The sequence below is a fragment of the Phragmites australis genome, chromosome 13 (assembly GCF_958298935.1).
Source record: "Phragmites australis chromosome 13, lpPhrAust1.1, whole genome shotgun sequence".
NCBI lineage: Eukaryota > Viridiplantae > Streptophyta > Magnoliopsida > Poales > Poaceae > Phragmites > Phragmites australis.
The window spans coordinates 274,540-290,047 of NC_084933.1; the positions used below are offsets into that span (position 1 = coordinate 274,540).

The 15,508-nt window shown below is 44.5% G+C and overlaps 1 protein-coding gene across 1 annotated transcript; it reads right to left on the minus strand.

The window, feature by feature from the left end:
• Positions 1-7,259: 7,259 nt before the first annotated feature.
• On the minus strand, positions 7,260-12,567 carry LOC133888795 (glycine-rich RNA-binding protein 7-like). Its single transcript, XM_062329159.1, has 5 exons — positions 12,424-12,567; positions 12,081-12,202; positions 11,893-11,961; positions 11,697-11,803; positions 7,260-8,169 (listed from the first exon to the last, which is right to left on the minus strand). Exons 2-5 carry the CDS (start codon positions 12,187-12,189, stop codon positions 7,510-7,512), a joined length of 945 nt encoding a protein of 314 aa, XP_062185143.1. The 5' UTR covers positions 12,190-12,202; positions 12,424-12,567; the 3' UTR covers positions 7,260-7,509.
• Between the last annotated feature and the right edge of the window lie 2,941 nt (positions 12,568-15,508).

Genomic DNA, 15,508 nt, shown 5'->3' on the forward strand with positions numbered 1-15,508 from the left:
CTCGATGAAGGACTTCAATGGTGCCACCATCCATTCCTCTGAATGTTTTGACTATTATGGCCACTCACATGAGTGGTAGACTTGGTACCTAGAAGTATCAGAATGGTCACTAACATCAAGTGCAAGCAATTCGTAGAGCAGACATGTCTCATAATTGTCAGAATTGTGACTAACATCTAACCCGAGGTATTCTTGATGGAAACCGATGTGATAGGTTAAAGCTGAGTTATTTGGTCTGTTCGTGTGTAAAGCATTAGTCAGGACAGAGGTGTTGTCATTTCATAGTAAAAGCTGAGTCGTGTGTTCACTTCATGTCTAAATCCTGAAGCACGACATATCTGTTGTCATTTCATGCTTAAAGCTCTGTCCTATGGTCACTTCGTGTGTAAAATGTGAGTCACAACAAGGATGATGTGCTGCAGTAAGGTGTTGTCATTTCTTGCTAAAAGCTGAGGTGTGTGGTCACTTAGTGTTACCTCATCTGTCCTCTATCGCTGTGATGTCTTGTCTACAAACACAACCCAATCGAGTCTCTACTCGTAGTTGGCACACATGAAGAAGCATTTGTCGTCGGTTTAGGAGATGTTACTACTTATAATTTCATTACATGTTCAGATTGACGTAACCTGTCTCTACCACCTTTTACGAGCGATGTGTCCACACGCTGCCGACTACTCAAAGTCGCTACAGGAAGGCATCCAATGCATGCACTATCTCCAAATTACAATACCTACACTTGGTCCATACACCATCGAGACTTGTTGTATATAAACAAAACCCGATCGATTCTCAACTCACACATCTTCTGACCTCGAATTGAATCGAGAAAATGGCGTTTCCTCATCCTCTCGATGGCCTCATCGACCCACCACCTCCACACCCCATTTAGACGTCCATGGAAGAGATTTCTATGGAAACTACAATATTCTTCCTTGCTCGTTTTGGCCACCATGTCGACATGGAGATGATGTTGTAGTCCAGGTTTATGAGCATTCGGTGACGCAGGCCATCTCTTCTTTCGTTGTCCACATTTCAGAGTACAAACAAATAGATACCTACTTTCTTTCATATTTTCTTAAAACTATTTACTTATCTCATCTATCACTTTTTCTAGATGGACTATTGTGGGTTCTAGTACTGGATTGACCCGTTGATAGAACCACACATTCAAAAATACATCCGTCACCAGCGCATCGTTATCGAGGAACTACAGGAACAATTGCGCCAAGAGAGATGCAGCAACGTCAGAAGGCGCTATATCCGACCTCGCATGGTAGGTCGGAGGAATAACTGGAAGTAATAAGGATGTGTTCTAGCGGTCGGCCGAGGATTCAATTTCGTATTTGACCTGTATTATGTTAGCATTCTCTAAATGTGTGAATCCCAATACGTACCCAAAAGTAACCAAGAGCTTGCTCCCCCCCCCCACCACCACCGACGCTCTATGGTGACATGTTACCTCGGTATTTTTTATATTTTCTTGTACCGTGTTGTTCGTAATTGAATAAATTGTACCCCCGTCATGTAACGGTTTATTGTAGTTTGAAGTATTATAGTAGTAGGGTTTTTTGACGCGAAGGCTTTTTATTTCAAAAGTTGCAAGTGAACGATTTGAAAGGGGATATGACTGCACGATGCTCTTCCTTGGTATGGATCAAGAACACAGTTAATAAAAGCATGGCTGATAACAAAGATCCGACATTAACATCCCACATGATATGACAACCACATAATATAAATACTAGCATAGAGTACACGTAAAACAGTAACACGGAGTAGTAGTACATAAGACCATGAAACTAACAATAATATAGAATCCTACAGGTTACGTCCCCTCTTAGGGACGAGGCCCCTAGTCGCATCTGTCGTGGGGACCCTACGCCTCATTGCTCGCACGTGGTGAGCTGAGTACGTCAGGCGGTCCAATGGAGAGACCGACCACTCTGGTTGGCCAGCGGGCGGTGGAGTGGCATACTTGTCCTGGGAGGGCTGAGTCCCTGGGAGTGGTGTGCCACGTAACTATAACACATCGAGCTTATTGCTCTATCTGAAGATGAAGTCGTAACCAGGGACCTGACTAACGTCCCTGCTAAGCAGCTCCATGTAACTACCCCGTGCCTCTACTTTCTGGAGATCATCGATCTCTGCACATGGAACAACAAAGAAATCAAGTTAGCATTGGTAAACCGTGACATACATAACAATATAGCATGCATGAAGCGAGTGTCATACCAGGACCAGGGACGCGAGAGCTCGAAGGACCTAGGACCACAGAGGAAGGGTGCATCACACTGCTGAAGGCATGGAAGTGGTCACCGGAACCGTAGCGGGGGTCACCGTGCCGGAGAATGGAAGCTGAAGCAACATGCCATTGTAGTGGGGGTGACTAGCAACAATGAAAGAGTGCCTTGCCATTGTAGGGGTTGAAGAGGAAGTCGGTGTCGAAGATGTCCTCGACGGTTTAGCGGTGAAGGGTGGAACTATCAGTCGGTGCAGCGACGCGGTGAACTTGCCGGACGGTTGTGCTGGCATCTGAGCCGACGCTTGTGGTCCCATCATGATGTCTGAGGATGAACTGCAGCTCATCGATCTGAAGGCCTTGGCCATGTTCTGGATAATCCAGCCAAATGCCACACTCATCTGGGCCCTGGGGACTTCACCGCCACTGTCAAACTGCAATTTCGATGCACGTGCCTCGGCATCAATCTGGCGTAGCATGTCCCTCTGCAAAGAAAAACTTCATTTTGGTTGACAATTTTTAACTAACAATTTGAGTAAATGAGGAATCGCGTAGGTTATTCGTATCTCAAGCAAACGAGCCTAGTCCCTGTGCGTAGGGTACGTGTCGCGCATGTTTGCCACGTTCTGTGGAAACTCGGGCAGTGTGTACGTCACCTGAACCCGCGTCCGACGCACGAACCACAAGAGGTACTCTACGTACGCCTCCTCTGAGTGTGGCTGCTCCTCGTCCACGACGTGCTCGACAGTTGCATCCCATTCTTCAACCCATCTCTGCACACACGACGCAAACACTCTAGTGGAATGAGCCCCCCTCCACGTCAACCTGCAGAAACATAAGTCTGTGAATACAAGGTGTACACGTGGGTCGTATAAAAATGTAATTACAATGTTATGCACCTGTGTATGTTGACAGGAACCGACCTAGTCAACGGTAGCGGCCATGGCTGGAACCTCCAAAATTGCCGCAGCACGCGATGCGTGAGTACTCCTCGACGCAGATGTCGAAGACGAGGGCACGAGTCATGAGCCAGTACTCCCGATCACGTATGTAGAGCACCGAAAGTCCAAGCGAAGCACGTCAAAGTACTTCGACCCACGTGTACAGCCACCAGCGCACACAGTTCACCATTAGCTCATCGAACTGGTGAACAAAGTCCGAGTACGTGTGGTATATCTGCACGCTGGACCAACTCAGCTATGCAACCTAACTAAGTTAGACAATACAATGAAGCAATCAACATAAACGTACACAAATAGCATTGCATGTGGGCCCGAGTTACTATTTACATGGGCCCACCTATGAACAGTTCCATTTCTTAATTTCTTGATTTAAATTCTGATTAAATCTTCCGGGGGCCGTAACTTCTCCGTTCTGGCTCCGATTTCGGCGATTCTTTCACTGAAATTCATCTAAAATCAAGATCTACTCACCTGTCATGTTGTGGTGTCCATTAGGGCTCATTTGTCTTTCTGATTAGTATTTAATTGATTCTTCTTTAGTATCACCGTTATTGATCGTAGTCGCGATTTCAGGGCAACCCAAGTTCTGCGAGTGCTGCGCCGGAAGCATCCAGAGTGAGGAGAATCCTGATTACAATCAAGACTTCGAAGAAAATTCTGGAGAAGGCAAGTTGTATCTTCTTGATCATATTGAACCTACGTTTTCAAATAATATACATGATTAACTAAACCAGACTTATTATCGCATGTGCTATATATTGCGTTTCCTTTTAAACTACTTATAGTAGTTAATCCTATCAACACTGCCATGCCTTACATATCATCATCCAGAATACATATCACCATAGGAATACCTATTGTGAAATATATTAACGATGGGCTACACCTTGATATTTAGCATGCTTAGGATGGAATACATCTCCTGAGAGACGTCGCTTTTATAAACACTTCTCTTCAGAGGCAATAGTTACAGTTATCAATGACAACTCATATACCATGCCTCCTTGATGGTTGTGAATTCCATGATGGTCGTGAAATCCTTGATGCCATGTGGGGCATGGATGGTGATGGGTAAAAATGGGTGAAAACTGTTTTGGCGCGGGCAGGTAGAGTGGTCCTCCAGGGAGGATACTCTTGGGGGCTTGAGTTACATGATGGTATTCATTGCCCATGAAGATGCCTGGCCCGGCCACTTAAGGACTGAGTCATCTCACCGCCATGCCTTAGCGACCCCGTGCAACCATGCGTCTTGTATGGGCAGGACTTGACTTTTCCTTCACCGGACTGAGTTGGGCATTATACCAGGAGGCTGAGAGCAACGAGTAGCCAAGGGTTTATCTGTCCCGCTGTTTGAAGGTTTCAGGGACCGGCTTAGGCTTAAAAAGGGATGCTGACCTTTGGAACATGCAGCTCTGGGACTTAGCTTGTCTCATGGAAAAGCCCGACAGGAAAGATGTTTGGAGAGTTTCGGTATGATTCGCTCCTCCGCTTCCAATGGTTGGAAGCTGAGGATATCGCGTGGGTAAAGTTGTACAATCTCTGCAGAGTGTCAATCTATTCGAATAGCCATGCCCATGATCATGGACATGCGATGGCAAAACCTTTTTGACTAGACTCCGGGTGCGTGAGTTTTGATGAGTGAGTGTGTGGACTAAATGTCCGTGTGATGTGGTTCCTGGCTCACATCGCCAGAAGCTGTATGGTACTAGAGGTACACCAGATGTGATAAAAGGGACTGCAGAGTGAGGTGTAGCCCCTCTCAGGACCGAGAAAACCCCATGTATAGCTCATCACTGGTTTTTGAACTACTTAAAATATCTGGAAGTCGATCATAGTTGATACAATTGATAATCTGCATAAACTGCTTTACGCTTAAATCTAAACCGTAAAGCCTATCCTTGAATAAACCCTTGTATGCATCTATCAACACTATGAAGTAGTATAGGGCTTGCTGAGTACCTTTCGTACTCACTCTTGCTATCATTCAGACGAAGAACCCAATGTCGACTCCGCTGGAGGCGAAGCCGGGGATGAAGATTAGTCTCTGAGGCCGCGTTCGCCCCCTCGCTGCTTGTGGCTTGGGCTTTTGCTTCCGTGTGTGTTTTGTTGGCCGCTAGGCTAGGTTTGTAATATTCAGTGCAGTTTGTAAGCCTTTTGTACCCCAAACCTTACTATTTATATACAAAGTTTGACTGTGATATTACAACTGTTATACTGTACGTATCAGCTACGTAATCCAGGGACTGATACTGGAGGCACAGGAGATCCCGGTAATGAGGGGTCCTACACCAAGCATACGACATCAGTGGCTATACATTTTATATAAGAGCACAAGACAACAAGAGCACTAATCAAAATAGCAGTATCCGTATTGATGCCTATGACCGCGCTGGCATCAAGGAAACCTACTATTGATTCATAGAGGAGATTTGAGAGCTTGAATATGCTGACTTGATGGTCCCTCTATTTTGGTGCCAATGGGTTAGGCTCCCAGGGGGAGTCAAGGTCGATAAGTACGATATGACTACCGTGGACCTCAAACTCGTCAGATACAGAGAACAACCATTCGTGCTTGCCAAGGATGTTGCACAAGTCTTCTATGTAAAAGACCCAGGCCCAGCTACCAAGGAGGAGTGTCCCGTGGTTCTTCAAGGAAAAAGAAAGATTGTCGGTGTTAAGGATGTTGTCGACGAAGAAAACTGTGACAAATTCGATGATCTGCCTACTTTTGGATAGAATGTCGAACTTCCTCTCATTGATGACACTGAGGAAGCAACCTACATACGCCGCGATGACAACAAAGCATTAATCGTTTAATGAAAGCAGCTTTCATGTATCAAAGGAGATATGTAAGTCTGAAGTATCAAGCCAGCTTTAAGCAGAAGTTGTATCGAGGACATGTATGGTGAAGAGTATATTTTTGAAAGTTCTGATCTAAGTGCCGCACCATGCGATCGGACCTATATGAATTGGTTAGAATTCAAATTGGATTGAAAGGAGAAAATCAAATAAAGAGCTACAAATCACAAAGTTAACTAAGAATCAGTGGTTAACATTAATTTTATGTAAAGAGTATGAAAATTAAGTTTAACATAATTGGTTTCACATGTTATTTTGATATGGATATTTCATAATTTCATTACAGAATTAACAAATTACAGACTGATTAATGAAATAAATATAATTCAATGCACATTTCATGTATGCAATTATTTTTATCATGTAGGCGATAATAATACAAACTCAACAAATTTAGTTTTATATTTTTCTCAACTCTAATCATTTTTTAAGTTTTCAGCTAAATTTAACAATAGAAGAATGTTTCCAGGGAAAAAATATTTATCAGTGCACTACAACTATGGCACTCTAGTTACTAACACTAAGAAGAAAAAAAAAAGGAAAAAGGTAGATGTTGGACTATGGCCAAATGGTTAGGAGTTGGGTATGCACCGAACCAACCAGAGTTCCAATCCTGGACTTGCAATGATGATGTCCACTAATTTTACCGGAAAGCTTGTGCAAGCGCTTCATCAAGGCTTAAATGACTCCAAAAAATCCCTAGCTTGCGTAGGAGTTGCACACACTAATATTAAGTACACACGCGTGCGTACTTAGCGGGAAAGCCCTAGAGTGTGGTGTGCATTGTGTATTTGTTGTAAATTCTGAAACCCCTAGAGGAAAAAACCTACATCAACAAGCTGAGCTGAGTGCCTGTTACTGGTTGTCGAGGCTCGCCATTTCCTAATAGCCAAATAAATCTCACATATTTTGTGGAAGAAAATATTATCTGTAACATAAATAGTATCTAACAGTAACTCAGTTATATCAAATAATAGCTTCAATCTTTCACCGAGTGGATTATTCCTCAAAAAAATAAACCAAAGCCCTACATCTACAAGCATAGTGGGCAAGGTTAGCCATGCATCACCTGAATTATAAGCAACCTGTATGATTTCTCATTATCAATGACAGGAGGATAATGGAATGACCAACAGGCAATGGAGCTGCCGACACAATTTTAATACACTGCGCCAACAACACAGCACGAATTTCATAGATAAGCTACAAAGCGCAATTTCCTTATGTTCCATTCATGAGTTCCCATTCCAAACATTTCATGACATACAAGGAGTTCAGCATTGTCCAGCATACCAAACACAAGAAGCCAAAAATATCTAATGACAAGAAACTCTAGAATTATTTGCATACCGGAGATCGTTCTCACTGCAGTTTTTACCAACATAGCATGATCATTGAAAGCACAGACCATTACCAGTTGGTCGATTTCATCTTTGCTTGGGACTGAGTTTAACTTCTTTTGTTGGCATAGTCATCGGGCTCAGCTTCATCCTTGAAATCATCCTGAACAAAGTCATCTTGACCTTCTCCTTTCACGTCCTCATCAACAAAGTCAAGATCCTCACCCTCAGCCTTGGCATCACCAGCACTGTCAACTTTGAGATCACTTAACAAGTCATCCAGTTTACCAGCAGATACATTGTCAGAGGCACTGTTTGTGTAGCTGCTATTGCTTGCGTCATAGTTCCCACCTCCATATGCACCAGGTGCACCACCCCCTTGATTGAAGCTGCCACTGCTGTAATTACCAGGAGTAGCATTATATCCACCAGAGCCAGCTGTGTAACCAGCACCACCACCATAACCACCTCGCCCACCTTCCGAAACACCATAACTCCCACCAGTGTTGTACCCTGAACCAATATTACCACCTTCATTGTATCCACCACCACCGCCTCCGCCATAGCCACCGCCGCCGCCATATGGACCTCCACCATAACTACCATCACCACTATAGCCTCCACCGCCACCATATGAACCTCCACCACCACCATATCCTCCACCACCACCGTAGCCACCGCCATAATCGCCACCACCACCACCAAAACCACCAACACGGCTACCACGATCATGAGCATAACTCACCCTCACCATTCGACCCTGCAGATCCTGATGCAGAAAAAGAAAATATATTAGAAAATTGAACCAATGGGGAACAATTAAATAAATGGGATTCAACTACTAAAATAAACAGTACAACATACGATGACAAATTAGGCTCTGGAAAACTATTTCCTATAACGGTATCTTGTGCAATTTCATACCATCCAAATTAAGTGCAAGTACAAATCACAAAAGACTGAAGTTCACAATTGTGTAATACTAATACTGCCCCAAAAAACAGTTACAGTGGTGTCAAAACAAGAGCAAAATGCTTTCCAAAAATCACAGTCACCTCATAGCCCATCATAGTTTCCTTCCCACCATCCCATCCAACACAGCTTCTCACTAACAACTCCCTCTGCTCCTTACCCACAATTACCGGTTTCCTCTCCACTCTCTGTTTTCATTACTTAAAGAAAGAAAGCTAAATAGTTTGGCTGAACAAAGCAATACAGTTTGCCGTTCACCGCACATAAATATAAACTGAATCTATCTTCTACAGCCAAATTTCTAGCCCAATTCCTAATGACCTCACTACTCACTATCTCTGATTCATGATCTTCACATCTACCCTGATTTCTTTCATAAAAACTGCTTGGAAACTGGCACCAATGATCTCCATAGAAATTTCACAGATCTTTTGCAACAAACAGTTGAATTCTTCCAAAGTTCCTGCCAAACACATCAATTCCAAATGTAGCGGTGATGTGGACCTTGGTTCACAACTTCACATAGGAGAAACAACCATGCAGAGGATAGCCAGCCAGCATATCTTGAATGGGATTAGGGTATTTGAAGGGGGAGATAAGAGTGTAGACATGGATGAACGAACTATAGATGAGAAAAAACCTAATTCATTGTTTTATTCTTTTAGAACAAAAAGTAATTTGTTGTTACTTCATTGATAGTGGGTAATATGAGACGACTTGGCCCACAAGGACAATCTCTAAGAAAAGTTATCTCTACTGCAAGGGATACGATGTATCTACAAGGACACAGACCCAAGTTACAAGGAAACTATTTGTATCTCTAATTCCAACTAATCTGGTGCCAACGGTTGAGAATGAACTCTGTGGCTGTTGCTACAGTATCCTGTGACCAGTACCTAGCTGGTGCAGTACCGAATATTACCTGCATTACCCCCTCCACAACAGACAGCTAGGATGACAAGGTTGATTGTGGCGAATTCAAGATCTAGAAGCCAAGCATGTCAGGGAGGTGAGAAGGCATGGCTCTGTTAGGGCACTGTGCTAGGGACAAGTTTGGCACACAAGTAACAGATATGCTACCAAACTGTTAGGCTGGTGCAGGATCTCACACCAAATGCAACAGTTCTAGTGCTTGAGTCAATTGTTTCAGGCTTTATGCTTCCTTTTAACTGAAAGCCTGACCAACATTTTTTAATTTTTTTTGGACATACAACACCAAGGCATTATGGTCTTCCAATTCAGTTAATACCAATGTGTTATCTCCTGAACAAACTAATATGTTATCTCCTCTTTAATTCAAAATTAACTACGATCTGAATGTCTGTTCACCCACTTATACATGTTGACCTAAATGGGCAATTCTTAAGTTGAGAGACCTAGGTGACACACTTGTCCAAGTTAAAGGACCTAACCTGCAATTTATTACATGTAACGAACCATGAGAGCAATATTAAGGAACCAACCGCTCATCAACATGTGATTGATTATATGGAATCAATCTATGTTTCTTGCATCTCATGCAAGTTCAAAACTGTGACAGGTGAAATCCAAGAAAAAATACACTACACACAGCATTGATTACATCTATGTAATCAAATGCACCTTCCAGATCTTATGGTAATATTTGATCCAGCAGCATAACAATGCCAACCAATGCCAACCCGTAGGCTCCGTTTGGCATTGAGGTGAACTATGATAATCCCTGTTGGTAGAACTGCTTTCAGCAATTTTAGTGTTTGGCAAACTGCTTTTCTTTTAATATAAGTTCGCAAGTGAAGATATTAAAACATTTCAAATTATATAATAACTGTGCCAGAATCAAGAGTAGCATAACATCAGCACAGAAACCGCAAACTGACTCTAAAACATGGAGGAAACCAACAATGCAATCAGGCAGAACTCTTGGTTGGCTTATTCTGAACCACGTGACATTTTAATACTGCATAATAGGATACAAACCAGATTCCAGCACATCATTGCAAATATAGGCTAGTAATGTTGAGAAACAACTGAGCGAGAAGACCATGCTGGGTGGTATAAACTTATTTCTTCTATAAGCATATCTTGTGCTAGCCAAAGAACTACTTGCATTATTTTTACCGCAAGTAAAGCCCTTCTTCTGTATGGTAAAGCGAGGATTGAAAATAACAATAGGGGAAGCGGAATGGGAAAGAATGGAGGACGAAGAGGAAATCCAAAAAAGAGCAATAAGTCCTGTTGTTTACAAGTCTTCTTTCAGACAAAATCACAATCTACCAATAGGAGATATTGTGGTCCGAGTCCACGTGGTGAGATAGCCAGTGATCATTGGCTGGTCATGATCATAATGTGCTTTTTCTTCCTCAGATTCATTGGCTTTGCTGGAGCGTACTCTGGTAGACATATTCTGCTGTGGGAAAGAGAACTTATGACGTCACAGATGGTGAGAGATTCGAGGAACAATTCCCAGTCGAGAAGTGATCAAAGCATCAGTGAAATGAATCTACTCTCTGTACTAGCAGTTTACGTACTCTTGGGTCACCAATGATGGAGGGATCAACGTTCTTCCTCAGCACCTCTTTCTGGGCTTGATTTTAACAGTTAAGTTGTAAAATTAGGGTTTTAGCGGCCAGCAGGATATGAATCACGAGCTTAACCACTACTGCCATACCTTTTTCTAGAAGGAAGATTTGAATGAGGAACCTACCTACCCAGACCAAGAGAAGAAGGTATCAGATCAAATTAAGGTGCCCAACAGTTTGCCAATTTGGACCTGAATTTTCCCTCTTTACCCACGTCAGCTCATCAATTCATTGTAGCATAAGAAAAGGCATGAGTCCATCGGATCCAGAATTTCAAGATAATACCTAATATTTCTAGATTCAGCAAAGAACTGCAAGGATACATTAATAGAAACACAAATCATTCCTAGCAAATGCACCTTATGTGAGAGCGTGTTAAACTATCTGACCCTATGTACTAAAGCGTATGTCACATAAGGTGCATTTGCTAGGATTAACAAGGTTTGCTGAATGGTTAAAGCGCCCAACTCATAATTGGTAAATTTGCAGGTTCAATTCCTGCTGGATGCACGCGAACGGGAACGTTCCATAAATCTATTGGAACTGGCTCTCTATCCATGGAATCTCATCCATCAACAATACATAACAAATCGGTATGGAATATTCATACCATAACATAAGAACAACAATAACTCAAATTCTTATCGATACTAACTCAGAGCATAGGAGGGAAAGTCGATTTATGAATGGAATCGAATACGCAGTATTTATCACCACCTGACATGCCAAGTCAAATCAACTTGACCAACTAAGCAAAACGCACCTTCCCGTCCATGCCGGTAATGGCAGCAGCTGCCTCCTCCGTGGATGTGTATGTTACAAAACCAAACCCCCTTGATCTTCCGGTTTCTCGGTCCATAATCACCCTAGCTGAACAATAACAGCACAACTATTTTCTCACAACAGGAGTAAATATCTCTGTATATGTGGAAGAAGACGAATACAAGAAAGATGCATGCCTTCAATGACTTGGCCATAGTTAGCAAACGCTTCCCTCAGGCTCTGCTCATCCGTGCCGTACGAGATGCCTGGAGAGGAAAAAAATAGTTAGAGCAATACAACAAGGTAAGGGCTTCTCGAATCAAGCAAATCTTTCTGCAGCACCAAAGCGAAATGAATTCATAGTGTGTAGGGGAGAACTCGAAACCTCCTATGAAGAGCTTCGAAGAGGACATGCATCGCACCGCCTGGTACAGCGACGAGCTGGTACCCGTGGATCGCTTGACAAGATTCCCAACCTTCTGCAAGAACGCCATCTCCCGAAATTCCCTGCAAATCACACAAAACTGGAGGCAGTAAGGGCAACGATCATCATAATCTAGCGAGAAAGGAAGGGAAGAAGGAAGAATGAAGCCGATTCGATCTATCTCACCGTCAATCCCGTATTACGATTCGAACGAAAAGCGAGGTGATGGAGATTGGAAACGCGGCAAGAGAAGAATGGGGAGGAAGTTTAGTACTAGGGGATCAGGGATTGAGGAGTCGATTACCAGGGAGAGGCGGCGGCGGAGTTCCGGGAGACGACGGCGGAGGGGATTCAAGCGGGGCGAGGTGAGGAGCCAAAAAAACCCTAGAGCGGCAGGTCTGCGACGAGGGAAGAAGGTTGGGGTTTAGGATTTTTTTTCCCTGCTTAAGGGTATTTTGGTCAACCTGCTGGCCTGGAATTTTCTTTTTTCTAAATGCGGTTGGTCGGCGCCCATGCCGATTTATTTTTTACGTCTTTAAACCATTCGGTTCGACCTATTTAGAGGTATTTTTGGTTCCAGGAGGAAGGTCTTAAGGTTGTTTGGAATCAGCCCCTAGAGGAGGAGGGGTATCCGAGTGGTCGTTTCGTAATGAAAAAAAATACTTGTTTTTACGAGGATTTTTTTTGTGTTTAGACGATGAATAGCCTCGGAGTGTTTGTAATATTTAGGGAGGATCACGTCGACCCGCTCGACAAGCCTGTTAGTACCAAGGATGACCTTTTAGCACGACAAGATTTTCGGTGGCGACTAGCGCTCGACCCGAGTTGGGACTTATAGCATTGCGGTCATTAACCCCAAAACACTGCGAGCGGTCAACTTTCGGATCTCGATCCCAATCATCAAGAGCGAATGGGCTAAATAGACCTGGCTGCAAAAAAACAAATCACATATCCTACTAATTCTAGCCCCCCGACTGTCTGGTCGGCGGAAAAATTGTCGACCAGGTGGTCAAGTTCTTAAAACGGGAAATCTTACAATTTGGTGGGAGATCGTATTTGCTTGTGAAATCCTACAAAATAGAAAGTTTTGTTTTCTAGGCTTTAAATACTTACAAGTTATGTTTCACGCTTATCCGGAAGATCCTGCAAAATAAACAAACAGGCTCGTCGCCGAGCAGCCTTATACACAGAACTGGCGCTTCGCGAGTTGTGTAATTTGCGGTCGACCACCCTAGCAAAATCCAACCTCGTGAGGCCAGGAATCTGAAGGTCACCAACGACCCGCGTTCAGTCTCGCGCTTGGTGGTCGCGGACGCGCCTGAGGCCTTGTTAGGACCTAGCTGCTCGAGCCATAGAGCATGCTCGCAGAGCTCTTCGCTCAAGTTTTCATCGTTGTCTTCACCAGGCCATCTGGTTGGGCCCGACTGGCTGGCCATCCGAGACGACCAGCGTGCGACCACCGACAGACGAATCGGGTTCCATTGTCCGTATTTATGCAACTTGGACTACCAAGCCGTGTTACCGGCACTTGCTTGATCTTAACCGTTGTTGCGGCAGTGATCTCCCTAACGGGCTTAGCCTCAAACCAAACCTCTTTGTGAATTTGTCGATTGCCACGAGTAGAAATTTAGAATCGTCAGGGGGTTTTTAGGGAACGGTCCCATGATGTCGAGCCCCTTGACGGCGAAAAGTTGAGAGAGTGGTACAATTCGTAGTGCCTAGGCGGGTAGGTTGGTATTTTGGTCGTGGTACTGACACAACTCGCACCGTTTCACTTGCTCGCAAGTATCCTGGAGGGCAGTGCGAGGTTCGACCTCTATGCGTGCCTCCGAGGATGTTGGGGAACGTTGTGCTCCCCCCATCCTGAGCGATGTATTTCAATAAAAAGTCATTGCTCCTTTGATGGTAGAGGCGTCCCTTTACCAAAGAGTATTATCGTTGTCTGCCCGTGTGACCCTTTCTGTTGACACATCGTTGCCAGGAGTTGCTTGATTCTGAAGGTAGTCCGAGATCTTATCCATCCAAGTCGTACCCGAATCGAGCAGGGCGATCACATGATGGCCACCCGAGGTCGACGGGACCGAGGGAGGTGTTGCCTCCAAAGGTGTTACCTCTGGTGTTCCGTTTCCAAGCGGAGCATCCCTTCCACGTCAGCCCGAGACCGCAGTGCGTGGTCATGTGAATCTTTTTTCAAAGACTCCGGCCGAGGTAGGTTCTCAAGAAGAGGCTAGACGGGCCAGCCCATCGGCCAGGGAGTCCTTGCGAGGGACATGCGTGACTTCCCAGTTGATGGGGCATCGCTCTAGCTTTCTCACTTTGGAGAGGTATGTCGCCATTGTCTAGTCCGAGCACTGAAAACCCCTTGGTATCAGGGTTACACCTAGTAGCGAGTCCCTCATCGCTAGTAAACGTTTTTCCCCCGCGCGGGTGATGCTCGTGTTCTAGTTAAGAGGCCCTCATACTCCGCTATGCATTTAATAATTGGAAAAACAGAATGAACTATGTACCTGACAATGCAAGGTGATATGCTCGTTCATTTCCGGTTTGGGGGAAGCATGTCATGTCTAGCGACCAGTACTGTTTTGAAATCTTGCAAGGTGAATAAGGATTCCTCCTTTTTTATGAGATCCTGGTAGTCTGCCTCCTCCTCCTCCAGTATCCAACGGGAGTGGTCGCTACTCATGTCAGAAGCTTAAAGTGTAGACCCTTCTGTTCGCCCTCGGGTTTGAACCTGCTCGAAGAAACAGCATATCCGGTCAGTTTCTGGGTACTCTCTTACCTACTCGGATCATACCTGGCCGAATGTTTCGGTTTACGCTGCAAGGCTGTGTTGGTTGCCTCTACGCGGTGAGCACTCTTCAGGGTGGAGCCGTTGTGGTCCATGAGCTCCCCCCGGTGCCGGGGGCATGGATGTCTCTGCTGCCCTCCATTGAGTCCCGAAGCCTTCGGCTTCAGATCCATTATCTGGAATCTAGAATACATCGGGTTCGTCTGGGTTGTGTCCAACGAAGAACACATCGCCACTACTCGGATCCTCGGGATGGGATTCATCGGCCGTTGGGGATTCGAGTATGGATCGCCTAGAATGATTACAGCACTTACCAGAACTCCAAAACCCACCCCCTACCTGGCGCGCCAAATGTCGGGGGTTGATCCCTAACAGTGATTCCGGAGTGTATCGGACGACGGGTGCGTGATCTGTGTTCTGGGGGATGTGCCTGTGCTAATATAAGAACATCAGAGTTTATCCAGATTCAGACCCCCTTAGGGTAATAACCATACATCCTATGTATTCTTCTTATTGAGTATAGTTTCTTCTTTGTATTTTTTGGCCACCTCCCTGAAAGCAGACTCCCTTCCCCTTATAGCCCAGGAGGAAATGAGTCTTA